This window comes from Anomalospiza imberbis, chromosome 26, assembly GCF_031753505.1.
Source record: "Anomalospiza imberbis isolate Cuckoo-Finch-1a 21T00152 chromosome 26, ASM3175350v1, whole genome shotgun sequence".
Classification (NCBI taxonomy): Eukaryota; Metazoa; Chordata; class Aves; order Passeriformes; family Viduidae; genus Anomalospiza; species Anomalospiza imberbis.
This window is the reverse complement of record NC_089706.1, coordinates 4,066,612-4,082,053: the sequence shown is the minus strand read 5'-3', so window position 1 is coordinate 4,082,053 and position 15,442 is coordinate 4,066,612. Positions and strand designations below refer to the sequence as shown.

The window sequence follows — 15,442 nt, the reverse complement described above, 5'->3', positions numbered from 1 at the left end:
GAGTTTGGTAGGAGGTTCTTTGTCTGGAGCAGCCTTGGCAGTAAACAGAGCTGTGATCTCAGAGGCGATGAGGCACCGGGAGCGCCGGGGGCTGCGGCTCCGGCTCCGAGCGGCGGCCCTGGGGCAGCTCCGCGTGTCCCAGCAGGTGCTGCCACGGCCGAGGATGGAGCTGCAGTGAAGCTGCTCCTGTGATGAGCCCCGAGCCCACCCTCTCCTCCTAGTGAGGGTTTCCTAGAGAGCAGAGGGAGCGGAGGATGCGGAGGGGGCGATGAGCGGTCCCAGGGAGGATGGCCGCTGTCGCAGGGCCATCAGCATCCTCACCGAGCTGTGCCAGAAGAAAAGCCTGCCCAGCTTGGACCTGGACACCTGCAGGGAGTTCCTCCTGCTGCCTTCTGACCAGAGCCTGATTATCTCCGAGCCAGGTACGGCCCCTGCTCCCATCTGCTGGAGGGTGCTCGTGGAAGGCAGGAGGGACATCCATGCCCTACAGGGGAGGAAAATTTTGGGAGTCCCGTGTTAGACCCAGGGGTTGGTCCTGGCACCCCTCTGGGAGGGTTCCTTCCCTTTCCACATGTTCCACGGTGAAGTTTTGGGTCAAGTCCTGCCTCACCTGTTGATGGCTGCACAGGGGGACAGCTGGGATAAAGTTCCTGAGATAAAGTTCCTGTGAAAGTTCCTTTTCCAAAAACACAGACTCCTGTCCTGTATGAAACAAAACCAAACCAGCAAAAAGCAGTAAAGAGCCTACTTAAGCCACTGGGACGGTAGGAACTGATTGGTGTTTGAGAAATGGAGGGAATCACATGGATTGCATGGATTTCTGTTCATCAGTAAGGGACCGTGGTGTACTTTCATGTGTGTGTTCTGCCTTCCCTAAGAATTGCCCGAGTTGTTCCTGGTCAGGCTGTAGAGCCAGGGAGGGACTCTGGTGTGTCAGGGATGAGTCAGGAGCAGGAATTGTGCTCCAGGAGCAAAGGGGCAGCTCTGTGTTGCAAAGTGGGGAATTTTCCCTACGCCTGTTCTCACAGCTGCTCACTCCAGAGATCTCCTGCTGTCACTTCAGATGACATTGGCAGGGGCGGTTGGAAGCCAGGCTCATGTGCTGAGGAGCAAAACCCCAAATCTCATAGCTTTTAGAATTATTGGTAACCTGCTCAAAGTTGTTTGTTTGTGTATTCCAACAGTTTCATAGAGGGCTTCTTCCAAGCTTCCCAAGTTTTCTTCTAAGGCAAGGATCTGTAAATCCGGTGGATTTCACAGTGTTTTTTACACCATGAGTTTTCACAAACTCTCCTCCTCTGCTGAGCACACTGTGCAGAGCCCCTGTGCAGCTCAGCTGCCCATCAGTCCCTGTCCAAGGCTTTCTGTGTCACCTTCCCTCCCCTCCCCCTCTCCTGCCCCTCTCTGCCAGGATGTCGTGCTGGGATGCAGCTGGCACCCCCAGGGCACAGGGCACCAGGATTCTGCCAGCCCTTGGTTTGCAGTGGTGCTTCCAGCACAGCTTTGCTGATAGCTCCAGGCAAACACCCTCCTTCCACATCCCACTTTGCCTGTAACTTAATTCTCTTTTTAAAATGAGTTTGTTTTATACCTGCTTGTTCTGGAGGCCTCTTACCATGGCTGGTTGTGTCCTTACACATCACATCCCGTGCAGCTACAACAAGCTGCTTGCAACAGCTTGCAAACTTATTGCATCAATTTGGAATTCTTTACCTTGCACCAAAATGAACATTTTCCTGACTCTGCAGCAGAAATACGCCGCACTGCTCTTGTTCTGTCCACCTCGATATGACAGATCTGCATTTGTTTGTGCAGCCCGTCCAGGACCTCGTGTTCATGTCGGGATCACATCATCATCATCATCATCATCATCATCATCATCATCATCTGCCTTTAGCACGGGGAATGTCTGTGTGCTCTGAGCTGTGGTCAGCCCCAGCGCCCCGGGCGAGCTGTGCTGGGCTGTTGTCTCTGCTCTGCATGACTGGGCCCATTTTTATGTCTAGACAGCACTGAGGACACAGTTTGGGCCTGACATGTACCAATATTTCTCAGTTCCTGGCTGTAAAGCTGCTCCAGCAAGGGGAAAAAATCTGTTTGCATCAAGTGTTTGCTAACACAGTCACAGAGGTAAGATGCCTTCCCCAGCAGTGTCTGGATGTTGATCTAATTATCTGCATTGATGCTTTGTCCATTTTATCCTGAGGTCTCACATGGAGCAGATTTGCTCTGGGCTGGCTGTGCTCCTGTGTTCAGATCCATCCTCACGAGCAGGCAGGGGGAAGGTGGGGCTGTGTGGAGGTGAGCAGATGGCACCAGGCAGGTGCTGTGTCAGGAGCAGGGCAGAGGAGCCCTGGCTCCTGCTGGAGTGTCCCCGTGTGGGCAGCACAGCCCCAGCAGCCAAACGCCAAATTTGCTGGAGTCAAACTGGCCTTATTTGTCATCATCATGTGGAGTCTCCGGCTTCTCGGGCAGTTTGTTGCCTCCTGGATAAATCTATTAACTACTGGCTGGATCAGCTTGGCTTGTGGAGTGTCCTGCTGGAGTTCAGGTTGGAGGAAGCACTGCCAAAGCTGCTCCTGCACAGCTCAGCACAGGGGCAGCTGGGTCCTTTCTGCTGTTTCATGCGTGGATGGGGAGCAGTATCCTCAGGGAACGTGAGGAGCCAGGTATCATCAGCCTTCCTGAACTGCATCCAAGAGTGGAAAAAACCTGTGAATATAACAATGCTACTATGTAGTTTATGTAAGAGTAAGTTTTTGTGCGGTGATTTAATTTTTTTTCAAGCATTCTGGACTGAGTGGCTGAAAGGGCTGCTGTGGATGGAGTGGATGCACCTCTACTCCCTGGTTATGTAACAGCTGAATCTCCTCCTCACAGCCAAGAAGAGCAGCCGAGCTGCAGCATTTCTCTGTGCACACCCAACAGAGGAGGACTGCAGGCTGCTGCCTCGCCCGCAGCCAAACCTGTCAGAAAAATGAGGGGTTTGGCTGGGGCAGGTTTTGGCGCCGCTGTCAGGGGGGCTGTGAGGGGGAGCTCTCCCTGCAGTGGTGCCCGTGGCGGTGCCAGGAACAGAACTGATCTCCTGGCTGGCCCGAGATGGAGCCATCCTGCAGCATCCTTTTGTTGTGCCTGTCGCCAGTCCTCCCCCGGAGCTGCCTCCATCTGATCGCTCTCTTCCCTGCCTCAGCTGCCGGGCAGGGATGCTGGCAGTGTCACCCGGGCTCTGGGGACAGCACTGACCACAGGTGATGGCCCTTAAGAGCAAGGACTCATCCCTTCGGTGCCCTGGAGGCGCAGCGAGAGCTCTTGGGTGTAGCTGAGAGGGTTTGAGGCGCAGCTGAGCTGAAGGACAACGTCCTTGGCTGTGGAGCAGGGGAGGCAGGACCCCACAGGACCGTGGGGACAGCCATGTGTCCCCTCTGCCCGTCCCCCGTGCCCGTGGGAGTGGAGCTGCGGCAGGCTCCGGGGTCTTTGGGACACAGGCTGCTGTGCAGGCCCAGGAACTGGCTTTCAGTGGTCCTGCTGGGTCCCTCCCAGCTCGGGATGTTCTGTGCTTCCCCACAGCCTGCTCCGAGCCCCCCCGAGCTGGGTCCTGCTCCCTGAGGTTCACAGAGCCTGGCTGAGGACCGAGGCTGCCAGCCCGGCCCAGGAGATCCTGTGGGGGACAGGGGAAGCTTGACTGGTTCTGAAATGATCCTGCAGGGCTGATGAGAGTTACTAAAGAGAGTAGGTTTTGATGGGATATTGGGAAGAATTGTTCCCTGGCAGGGTGGGCAGGCCCTGGCACAGGGTGCCCAGAGCAGCTGGGGCTGTCCCTGGATCCCTGGAAGTGTCCAAGACCAGGTTGGACACTGGGGCTGGGAGCAGCCTGGGACAGTGGAAGGTGTCCCTGCCATGGCAGGGGTGGCACCGGATGATCTTCAAGCTCCTTCCCACCCAAACCAGTCTGGGATTCCATGATTCTGTGATTGGAACCAGCATCTGGTGATGTTGATTTAAAGGACAGTGCCTGGGTACAGGAAGGAATTTATCCTGGGATCAAAACACATCCAGGAGAAAACCTCTGGGTTTGATTTCTACCTTCAGCACTTTTGTGCTGAGGCTTTCTTTAAACAACCTGAGGGTTTTTTTTGGGGTTTTTTTGTTTTTTTTTTTTTGTTTTTTGCCTGAGTGATCCGTTTGTACAAAGCTTTGCTGCCCAGTGGAACCAGGGCAGGAGGCAGAGGGTGATGTGCAGAGGAGCTGCAGGCTGTCCCCAGCAGACCCTGCTCATCTCAGCATGCTGAGACCCCTCCTCAAACCCTCCCTCACATACTGATCCACCCCAGCAAAATGCTCCTGTGCTTTCCTGCTGCAGGAGGAGAGTGCTGGAGTGAGAGGAGGGAACAGGACAGCTGGGGAAGGCACAGAATCAGGGAGACCTCCTGATAATCCGTGCTCCCTGGCACACGGTGTCAGCTCGCCTGTGTTCCAACCCCCAATAATTCAGAGCACATTTACTGCTTTGCCCCTTGTGTGAACTGCTCTTTTTGAAGGTCCTGGTGCAGGCAGTACAGCTTGTACAGTGCTGAACACCCTCCTGGCACTTGGCAAAGACCATTAAAATGTTAAACCAAGCACAGAAGTGTTCTTGCTGCAGGCAGAAAAGAAGGGGAGAATTCCTGGGCAATTTTTCATCACAGGAATGTTGGTGTAGAAAAGATCATTTTTTTATTGAGAAATTGGTTCTGGAGTATTTTCTGGGAAAAAAAAACCCACCTATCTCCTGATAGATTAGCTTGACTAATGGGAGAACTGATGGCACCCTCATTCATGGTTATGGGATGCCTTCAGCCACTACCTGTGAAATATGGGCATGTCTTGAATTTACTCACCAGGCATAATAACACTTTTCTGAATCGCCATTCAAGGGTATTTTAAGTCAATATAACAGTAAACATGCTCCAAGCCATCCAGGCAAAGCTAATATTAATCACTGCAGCTTGAGTTTCCAGAGGCCCAGCATGTGAGGAGCAGCTCCTTGGGGCAAATATCCTTTTTATCAGAGTAATGCACTTGCAAAATGGACCTTGCCTTTCCTCCCAGGAAAGAGCCAGCCAGAGCTACGTGCAGCAGATTTGCTCTTTAGCCCAACTAAACCAGGCTGGGATCCTGGAGGTATCAGGTTCAGACCTTGCTGCCAGAGGAAGGTTTGTAAAACTGTGTTGAAATAGGGTTGAAACCAGCTGAGTAAATCGAGGAAAAACCAGATTAAATCGCCTGTCTCCAGACATGTGTCTCTGCTCGTGTATTGTGTGCGGATCCGTGGCTCTCCAGCCGCCTCTGGCTATGCTCTGTGATGGTCCTGGTAAATAAAATGCCCCTCTGGAGCTGAGCGGAGTGTGCGTGCTCAGGAGCCCTGTGAGTACCTCTCTGCATAGGCGCAGCTTTGCAGCCGCCTAATTGCTGCTGCTCCTCATTCCCGAGGCAGAGCAGGGAGGCTGCTGGTGTTTGTGGATGCGTGCGGACCCGGAGCCTGCTCCGATGCAGCTGCAGCAGCCTCATGCATAGTCAGGGCTCAGCATCCCCAACTCCATAGAAACAGCAGCGGGATTGCTGCCGCCGCCAATTGATGCGCGAGCAGGGACCGCGCTGAGGAGCTGCCACCGCTCTGGTAAGTCCACATTTCTCAAGTTACTTTAATCATTCTTTGCCTTTTCTTTTCATAATATGAAGCACATCTTCATAATTTAAAGGAAAATAATTTCAGCCAAGCGCCTTTGCTGTTGAAACATTTTCCCCTGCTCTCAGAATTCTCCCGGCGTGTGCTCTGAGCCGGTTCAAACCAGGGCACAGCCCGATCTTCCCCGCGGTTTCGTGGGATGACTCCGGGAAGGTGCTCGGTGTTTCTGGGTTTGCAGGTGTTTGTTGCTTGGCATCCTGGCTGTGCTGGAGTTGCTGCACTCACGGTGTGCTCCTGGCAGCCGGATCCTCTCCCATGTGTGTGTTCATTGTGCAGGGATAAACCAGACCCAGATCGGGGAATTGTGTCTGATCCAATTGTTTTATTTAACTATAGCCTCGGGTCCCCTTGTTTTTCATAACTGTTTCTTCTCACTGCTCATATTTCCAGGTACAATCGAGTATTCTTTCTCAGGACCCCAGGTTTCCATCTCATCTTGGTTAGGCAGATTTTTCTGCCTGTAATATTTGCTATTTCTGTTTCAAAGACCACAATCTATATTTCCCCCTTCCCATCTGCATGTTGGAAAATCAGGGATCTTGTCTGTGAGTGTTTCCATCCAGCAGACTCCTTGGCAGAGCAATCACCCTGGCAGTTGTTGGGGAGAGATGCAATTAAGTCCCTCTGCCATGTATTGTCTTTAATTATATTTGTACCTGGCAAAATGGCATCCTGGAGGGTCAGGGAGGAGATTTTTGGAGTGATTGTCTATTAAATGTACATTTTCCCTGCCTGAGGGAAACAAGAAAGTTCTCCTGCGGGGAGCCCTGCGCGCGGCGGAGCCGCAGCTGCTGACTGAGGGTGTCCCTCTCTTCAGTTCAGTTTGTTGTGCTGTAGCAGGTTCATGTTTGACAACATCACAGCAAACTGTGCAGCGAAGCTTGAAGGCAACACGCCAGGAGCTCCCTTCACACCAGCCCTCTCCAAACCATCCTTGAGGCTCACGGCCCTGGACCGTTTGGAATAATAATTGCCCAGGAATTCTAGCCCCTGGTGTTGTAATAATCTGATTTGCTGTGCGTTTGTAGCTGCTGCAAAGAAATGAATACAGTTGTGTGGCACAGCGTGAGGTGCCACCTCCTCAGTTTCTCTCTCCAGATGCAGCACTTCATCTCCTGGATGCTGGTGAGCATTTACTCCGGAGATGTTTGATCCCAGCTCTGAATCTGGGCTCTGGTCAAAATGCTCATGCTGAAAGAATTGTGAGCTGCAGGGTATGGAGTGGTCGGAGCTGTTGGAAAAGGGCATCTCAGAATCCATTTAATCAATGTGTAGGATCAGGCAGCCCAGCCTGCACACTGCAGCACATTGGAGGGGTTCAAGATCCCTGACTTTGCTCCAAGCTAATGGAAGCAGCAGCAGCAGCTGCTGATGGCAGGAGCAGAGCCATGGGGAGGAAGTTCTCTCCTCGCTCAGGGCAGCTTGAACAAAGAAATGTTCTGTTCCAAACCTCTGCATTTCAGTGCAGGGTCCCTGTACCAGCCGGGGGTTCCAGGCAGGCGAGTCCTTCCTGGCTGCTCCATCTGAACCCAGTTCTGGGTTTGCCAGTGCTTCTCTGCCCATTCTGTGCTGCTTGAGAGGCACAGAGGAAGAGGGACTGGTGTGGGTTTGTGTGGCTGTTTTGGGTCTAGGTGGCTCCAGTTGGCAGCTCCAGGGCACCAGGCTGGGCATCACTCGGACTTTGCAGCACCTGGAGCCAGGGCAGTTCTGGAAGAATCCTGAACCTCCTGTTTTGGGTGTCCCATGGGACAGGTCCAGGCAATAAATGCATCCAGAATGTCTCAGGAGCTCAAGGAGCCCCTGGTGCTGGAGGGGCTCCTTGCCCTGGGCAGGGGGCACTCAGGAAAGCCTCTAAGAAGCTTTTCAAGCTGCCTTGTCTCAGCTTGTGGTCTTCTGCCCACTCTGGCTGAGGTTTTTTGGGTCCCCAGACTGTGTCCTCTTGTGGAGCCTGGATCCCAGGTCCCAGACTTGCAGCACTGGGATGGAGAGACCCCAGTTCTGCTCCCTGCCAAGCTTTACCTTGAGATCTTTTCAAGGCAGCCAGGTTTTAGTGGGATTTTGAGCCAAAATGGGGTCTGAGAGGGAGACATGGGGAAGCCTTTCCCCAAAATTGGATCCCACTGTAGGAAGTGAGGGGCAGCGAGGTGGCAGCTCCAGGGGGAGAGTCTGGGCACAGAGGCACTGCTGAGCCTTGCTGGTGTCTCACAGCAGACACAGCTTTCATCAAGTTTTTAAAAGGAAATTTCAAGTTCCAGGGTTTTTTGGTTGCTCAAGGGAGACGGAGAGAGAGTGAAAAGCTTTTACTTGTTCCGTTTTGCATCCGGAAACGCAGTTGGATTTCTGCATCCCAAAAGTGTCTGGATTTCCAAGGTTTCCTCTCTGCCTGGCTCTGCTCAGCTCCAGCTCTGGATCAGAGGCTTCCCCCATGCTGAGCAGCCTCATCCAGGCTCCCCTGGCACACAGGGCTCAGCCTGTGCAGGGTCACAGCCCGGGGGATGAGGAAGCTCAGCAGGGATTTAACCCCAGCCCTGGTCACTGTGTGTGTTCAGCACCACCAGGTTGTTTACAGATGTTGCTACAGCATATTGTGATAAAATGTCATGGGATTAGCACACAGCCTTGTGCCATAATTGCATTCACTGTGGCTTATAATAGTTCATTAGCTTGTCATCAGTTAGGCAGAAAGCAATGACAACTCTTCCTATCACATTTATAATGCTCTAGAGAGCAGCTGATTAAGTCACAAAGTGACATAAATCACCAGGGAATGTTTCCTTCGGCTTGGAAAAGTTTTTTTTCTCTTTTTTGTCACTTTTGATAACAGAAATGCTGCGTTTCTGACAGCACAAAGTTCCCCTTTGGGTTGCACATGCCAGCAGAAGTTTCAGTGACAAATCTGCAGCCTGGAGGGAAAACCCAAATCGGTCAATAATGGCTGAAAACCGACATTTTTGTCTTCAGGAGCCTGTGATGGGTCTCCTCCAGCCCAGCCACTTCACTGGGGCTTGTTCTTGTCCCTGGTGTCTCTCGTGTGAAGCCCACAGTCACCAGTGGGGTTTGTGGCTGGTGGTGGGAGAGGTGAGTTTTGTCTCCAGGTCCACTTGGGGAGACGAAGCTGAGGGTGGGCTGAGGGCTGTCCATGGGCTGAGTCAAAGCCCAGGAGGGAATCTGGGACGTTGGATACTCAGATTTGGAGTTGCAGCCCTACAGAAATGCAGCATCTCTGGGGTTTCAGAGCTCTGTTCTGGCTGCTGCGCTGGAGGCTCCTCCTGCCCAGAGAGCCACGCCGTGCTCGACAGCTCTTCAGGATTTTTGCCTTCTTTTTGGGCAATTAACTCTTTCTCCATTCTGTTTCAGTGGGAAAAGCACAAGCTCCAGGCCACCAAACTCTCATCTTACCTCACATCCCTTTCTTTGGTGTACTCTGCACTTCCATTTGGTTGGACTCGATGATCTTAGAGGCATTTTCCAACCTTAGTGATTCTGTGATTTGTAAGTGTGATTTATTTTTCCTTTTTTTTTGTTATATATTCACATAGGGACAGGAAGTGCCTCACAGTTGACTCTGCACTTGAAAATCACCTTTAATATGTCCCTCTGAATTACTCTGTTCAGATTTCCCTCTGGTTTTTAAACTCCCCTGGGGTCTGGAGCAGCTCCCACTCCCATGTCTGAGAGCATTTGCTGCCTGTTCAGGTGAAGGAAGGACCAAACCATGAACTGAAGAGCACCAGGTGGCAAAGGCTTTGACAGTGTCTTTTCTCTGTTTAAGGCGCTCGTTTAATCAGCCCATGAGGTGTGACAGTCCCCACCCAGGCATGGGGTGCAGAGGGGACGGGGACAGCACTGGCATCACCCACATCTCTGTGCTGCCTCCTCCGGGCCAAAACACACGTGACAAACACGTTCACTCTGCTGTGAACATGTGAAACGTTTAATAAAGGACAATGGGACACAAGGACCATAGGGCAAAGGTTATTAGGGCTGGCACTCAGCCAAGAGCACCCTGTTCTCCTCGGGGACACCCCTTAAATACCTTTCCCCTTACATCAGCCTGTTGCATATTCGTAGACCCTTATGCATAGTAAACTTTTCCCCCCAACTGGTTTACATGTTCCAAGAATTGTTTAGCCTGGCTCCTCCTTGGATCCACCTTTTCAGAGCGTGTGTATTTTTCGGTTGTGGTTTTAGTCCGTCCTTGTCACCTCCAGTTTTTGGGCCTTGGTCCACACTGTCTTCAGACGGTGAGTGCTGATGGTTGGCAGATCTGTACAGGTGTCCTCATCCTGTGTTCAGTGGATGCTATCCCATCCAAGCAGGCATTTTAACACAAGCACACTGATATCAGCTATTTCACTCCTATGCCTAAGCTTAATTAACAACAGAAGTATCTTTATAACAAAGTTACTTTAACATTACACTTACAAAATACATTTTAATATTTGCAAAAAGCCAATATTATAATATGTATCTGTAACACACAGCAGGAGCTTCATCTGCAGCCTGGATATGTAGGCAAGGATAAAAAAATCTCTCTTTGCTGCTTGCAGGCAGGGCAAAATGCAGGTGACAGCTCGGGGGTGTCCCAGGAGCTCATCCTCTCCCAGCTGTGAAGTGCCCCAGGCTCCAGCACGACATGGGAAAGCCTCGAGGCTGTGGCTGGGGATGTTGGTATAGAACTTTATTCCATGTGCAGATTTATGGTTTAAACATTTTCTCCTTCATTATAACTTGGAGTTTATAAAATTGGGGAATTTGCAAGTATTTGCCCTAACGAGCTGAGAGCTGCTATCCAGGACAGCAAATTCTCAGAGAAATCTCTGCTCTCTGTGACCACTGACAGCACCCAAGGGAAGGGCTGGAGCTGTGCCAGGGGAGTTTAGGTTGGATTTTGGGAATGATTCTTCCCCCAGAGGGTGCTGGGCACTGCCCAGGCTCCCCAGGGAATGGGCACGGCCCCGAGGCTGCTAGAGCTCCAGGAGTGTTAGGACAAAGCTCTCAGGGATACACAGGGTGGGATTTTGGGGTGTCTGTGCAGGGCTGGAGTTGGACTGAATGATCCTTGTGGGTCCCTTCCAAGTCAGGATATTCTAAATTATGCAACAGTTAAAGGACCAACACTTAGGATGAAGTTGTCTCCTGTTCCAGTTCATTTCCCAGCTGCAGAACCACATCCCCACAAGAAACACTGAGGAAAGCCCTGGCACTGCTCAATGAAGCAAGTTCTGCCTGGCTGGGAGGGATGAGGCTGCTGTTTGCTCTTGGGCCATGGATCAGCCACTGGAAACACTGGATCCCTGCGAGGTCTCCATATGAAGGGTTGTCTCCATCCTCAACATGCAATAATGAGATGGTTTGAGTTTTATAGTCTTATATAATTACTCTCAAAATAGCTTCTGATTCATCCTCCCCTTTGAAGCTTATAGTTTGCATTCTGATAAGCTCTTGCATGGCAGGAACCCTGTGGTAGCAGCAAATTAATTTTTAAGAAGTTTTTTGCTGTCTAACTGTAACTTTGGCACAGCCAGTTGGAGCGTTCCTGTCCTGACCTTCCCAGGATCCATTTCATGGCTGAGTGTGTGCAGGAGATGAGGAGCTCTGTCGGGGTTCCTGGGGAGCCTGTGCTGGCAGGGGGAAGCTGGTGGGAGCTGATAGTGCAGGAGTCAGTGTCCAAGGACTGGGGAAGCACAGCAACAGGAAAAACCTCATTTTAGCTTCCAGGGAGACTCTGGCTGGATGGGATTTGGAGCAGCCTGGAAGGTGTTCCTGCCCATGGCAGGAGGTGGAAGGAGATGAGCTTTAAAGTCTCTTCCAACCCAAACCATTCCACGATTCCCTGAGTCTCTGAATGTCTCCTCTCAGAACATCCCCCTCCTGAGCATTCCCAGCCCTCTGCTTTGAGAGGGGCCTTTGCCACTGAGCTCTGTGTGATGAGCTGAGTGTGGAAGTGCTCAGCAAACTGTGAGAACTTGTTTTCAATCCCACTCCCTGTGCTGTCTTCTGTGGAATTACTTGTGGTTGGTATGGAATAACAAAACAAGGCTTGGCCATGTCCAGAGCAGCTGGGGCTGGCTGCCTTCACCTGGAGAAACCTGTCTTGTGGTGCTGGGATTGTGCACAGAGAGGCAGGGGGGGTCTGTCAGGGTCTCCCTGGATGTTTCATGCCATTGTACAGCCCTGGCCAGCTGAAAGGAACAATCAGTGGTTTTTACTTTCACTACCAAGAGAATAAAACAGCCTGGTTTGTCAGCAGGGACAGGACGTGAGGGAAGGGCTGGAGCTGTGCCAGGGGAGTTTAGGTTGGATTTTGGAAAAGGTTCTTCCCCCAGAGGGTGCTGGGCACTGCCCAGGCTCCCCAGGGAATGGGCACAGCCCCGAGGCTGCCAGAGCTCCAGGAGAGTTTGGACAAAGCTCTCAGGGATGCCCAGGGTGGGGTTGTTAGGGTGTCTGTGCAGGGCAGGGGTTGGACTGGATGATGCCTATAGTTCCCTTCCAGCTCAGGATATTCTGTAATTCTAGGATGGTGCCAAGCACTTCTTGATTTCATTTCCCTCTGCCCCAGACTCTGGGGGTGCAGCGCTGCGCTCGGCTGGGCCGTGGGCCCTGCCCCCCGAGCAGAGCGGGCTCTGGCTGCTCTGAGGGCACAGCTGACACCTGCCCCTGCTGCTGGCATCACTCCCTGGACACAGAAGCTGTGAGGGCCTAAAAAGCCGTGTTTGTGACCCTGGGACCCGCAGTGATCCACAGGCTCGGGCGTGCTGCTGCGGGGGGCTCTGCAGCCCTTCCCACCTGCCACAGCGTGAGATAACTTCAGAGGGGCAGCAGGAGCTCTGCCCACCCAGAACTGTGTCCTGACCCGGCCCTTTAACATCTGCTGAGAAGCTGATGGAATGCTTCCCCCTCGCCAGGAGCCAGCTCTGTGCTGTTTGAGCAGCAGCTCACTGCTGCCTGTGAAGAAGAGCTCGCTGACGGCAGCCAGACTTTGAAGTGACAGCTCCTAATGACTCGTCTAGCTTGGGAATATTTCAGGGCATATTCCTGTAGCTCCTGCCTGCCTGGAGAACACCACCAGCAAATCAAGAACTTGATGAAGTTTCAAATGGCAGCCAAATGGCAGTGAGGGGGCCTGAAATGCGACAACAAAGCCACCAGCAGGGGACTGGCACACTGGACACAGCCCCCGCAAAGAGGGACAGTCAGAGAGTGGGCTGGCAGTGCTTCCCTGTCCCTGTGCAGCCCCCAGTGCCCACAGACTGTGAGCTCTGGGAGCACAGAGCCTGCTGCTGCAGGAACTGGGGCTCTGGGGGTGACAGGGACAGTCTGATCTCCACCATTTGCTCTGCCACCATTCCCGAGGCCATGGCAGGCTTGGAGGGGGATGAGGAGCTGGCTGAGGACTGCACGGTGCTGCACTGCAGCTCACCTCTCCCCCAGCACAGCAGCCCAGGATTTACCAGCCAGCCAGCTTCCTTTCCAGAATCCCTGTTGCACAGGGCTCTCCTTGCTGCTGCCCTCCCTGTTGCCCCTCAGGGTTTGCTCCATGCTGTGTCCCCAAAGGGGACATACCCTCTTGTCTCTGTGGTGCTGTTGGATGCTGCTGTGGGGTTCTAATATTTGATTTCTGTTCCTTCCAGTCCCCATTCCTTCCTCCAAAGCTGAGCAGCTTTGCTAAGTAAACATCTCCGTGGCTGGGGTTTAATGGAACCCTTCCTCCTCCTCTGCAGCTGCTGCCCTGTGCTCCCCCCTGCCCTCACCTCTGAGACCCAGCACAGCCCCCCCGTGCCCAATTTCCAGCCCTCAGCTAATCAGGCTCACGTTGCTGATGCTCCTCAATTGAGAGAAAATGAGATCAGCAGTTGGTGGGAGCCTCACGTGGTCTGTTGTAGCCCCAGAGCTGCTGCTCTCCTCCAGCAGCACCTCTTGTACCAATCCATCACTTGAGTGCATGCTCCCTGCAAAGCCCTGCAGAAACAGAACAATATATCCTCACAAACACTCCTGCAAGAGAAAAACACAGCAGAAAATGGACAGAGATGCCTGGAAATACCTGCTGGGCTGGTGTGAGTGATGCTTGCTGTGTGGCACGGGGGAGGCAGTCACCCAGCCAGTGTGAGTGAGGCGATCACCATCACCCTGCTCTGGGCTCTGCCACCTCCTGCAGCTGCCCTTCCAGCGGCGTTGGCTGTGGAGGATGTTCCACGGTGCTCAGAACAGCCAGGAGCTGCTTTTACAGCTGAAGGGATCCCAGCAGGCAGCAAAGCACCCTGAGTTCTCCCTGATGCCCAGATTTCCCATGAACCATGAGAGAGCTTAGGAGGAAGAACCTCTGACAAGAAAGATGTCCCTGGGCTCTTGGCAGGGTCAGGCTGGTGGCTGTGTCTGGCAGAAGGTGGCAGAAGGTCAGGTCAGTGTCACCACTGCCTTGGTGAGGGGCTCCAGGGCCTGAGGAGGTGTCTGTGCTCTCGCAGGTGACAAGAGAAGAAGGGGACAGCCAGGTTCAGGGGGTTGGTGGCATCACCCGGGTCCCTCACTGCATCACACTGCACCTCACTGAGAATTTCCAGCCTCTCCAATTTCCACTCGTGCCATTCCAACTTTGTTTAAATGCAACAGGTAGCTGGAATGACTAATGGCTGCTGGAGTGCTGAGAGAGCCATCAAACATGTTGTGTTTTCTCTGTGGGGAGTGGGTGGAAGGAAAGCTAAATTACATCTTGGGATATTAAATATAACTCTGCACATTAAACTCAGAGTTATCCATGAATCTCTTTAATGACAGCACAAGCTACTTCACAGCAGTAAAAGTCAATGTTGCCACAATTAGACCACTATTGTCTTGCAGTTAATAGACTGCTCTAATCATGACTTTGTCATATTATTAATCGCTTTTGGGTTGGACTTTTGCTAATTATCCCCTTTGGTAACTCAGTTTAGGCATTAGGAAGTCAGCAGGGACATCAAGCTGAAAGGCAGTTGGACCATATCTCTTCATTAGCTCCCATCCAGGATGAAACAAAAAGGGAGTTGTGCTGAGGAGCTGCTCTATGATCCACGGATACCGTGGTGGGAAGGGCTGGATTTACCAAGGAGTGTTTGCCCTTTCCTCAGTTTGCTTTAACTCCACAGTTTTAAACTGTAAACCCCTGTTTCTTTGTCCTGCCCTGGGCTGTTTGTCTTTGATTTAAAGGCAGTATGAAGTAGTGACCTTGGTAATGTTGCAGTTTGAGCTTTTTGGTGTGGTTCAGTAGCAAGGGGGTTGGGTGTTACAAAAGCAGTAAAAATACAAACCAAGAAGTCAAGCCAAAGGAGAAATGGGATCAGTTTTGGGTGATGTTGAGAGAATCCAGTCTTGTTTGTGCTCTTGGTGTCCCCATTGCTGTCAGCTTCAGGTCTTTTCTGCAGTGTTTTGGTAACTAGTGGGATATAAAATAGGTATATAATAAATATATAGGCTTGATGGCTTATCCTAAACATATCAGCTCAAGCAGGTAGATCATAGGATCACAGAATCATGAAATGTTGAGAGGTTGGAATGAACCTTAAGGATCATCCGGTCCCGAATCCCTGCCATGGGTAGGGACCCCTCCCACTAGACCAGGTTGCTCAGAGTCTTGGCCTGGCTTTGACCACTCCCAGGGGTAGATCCTGTCAGTGTCCATGTCCATCCCTTCCCTGCTCCTCGGTGATCAGGAGGGAGCTGTGTCACTGCTGCCCTGCA

General features: G+C 52.2%; 1 protein-coding gene across 1 annotated transcript in view; it reads left to right on the top strand.

The window, feature by feature from the left end:
• Positions 1-86: 86 nt before the first annotated feature.
• The window catches only part of SYT6 (synaptotagmin 6), a 35,081-nt gene continuing 19,725 nt past the window's right edge, over positions 87-15,442 (top strand). Inside the window, exon 1 of the mRNA XM_068173589.1 lies at positions 87-422. Coding sequence (XP_068029690.1) covers positions 269-422 — 154 coding nt within the window. The 5' untranslated portion in view covers positions 87-268. The remainder of the gene's footprint in view (positions 423-15,442) is intronic.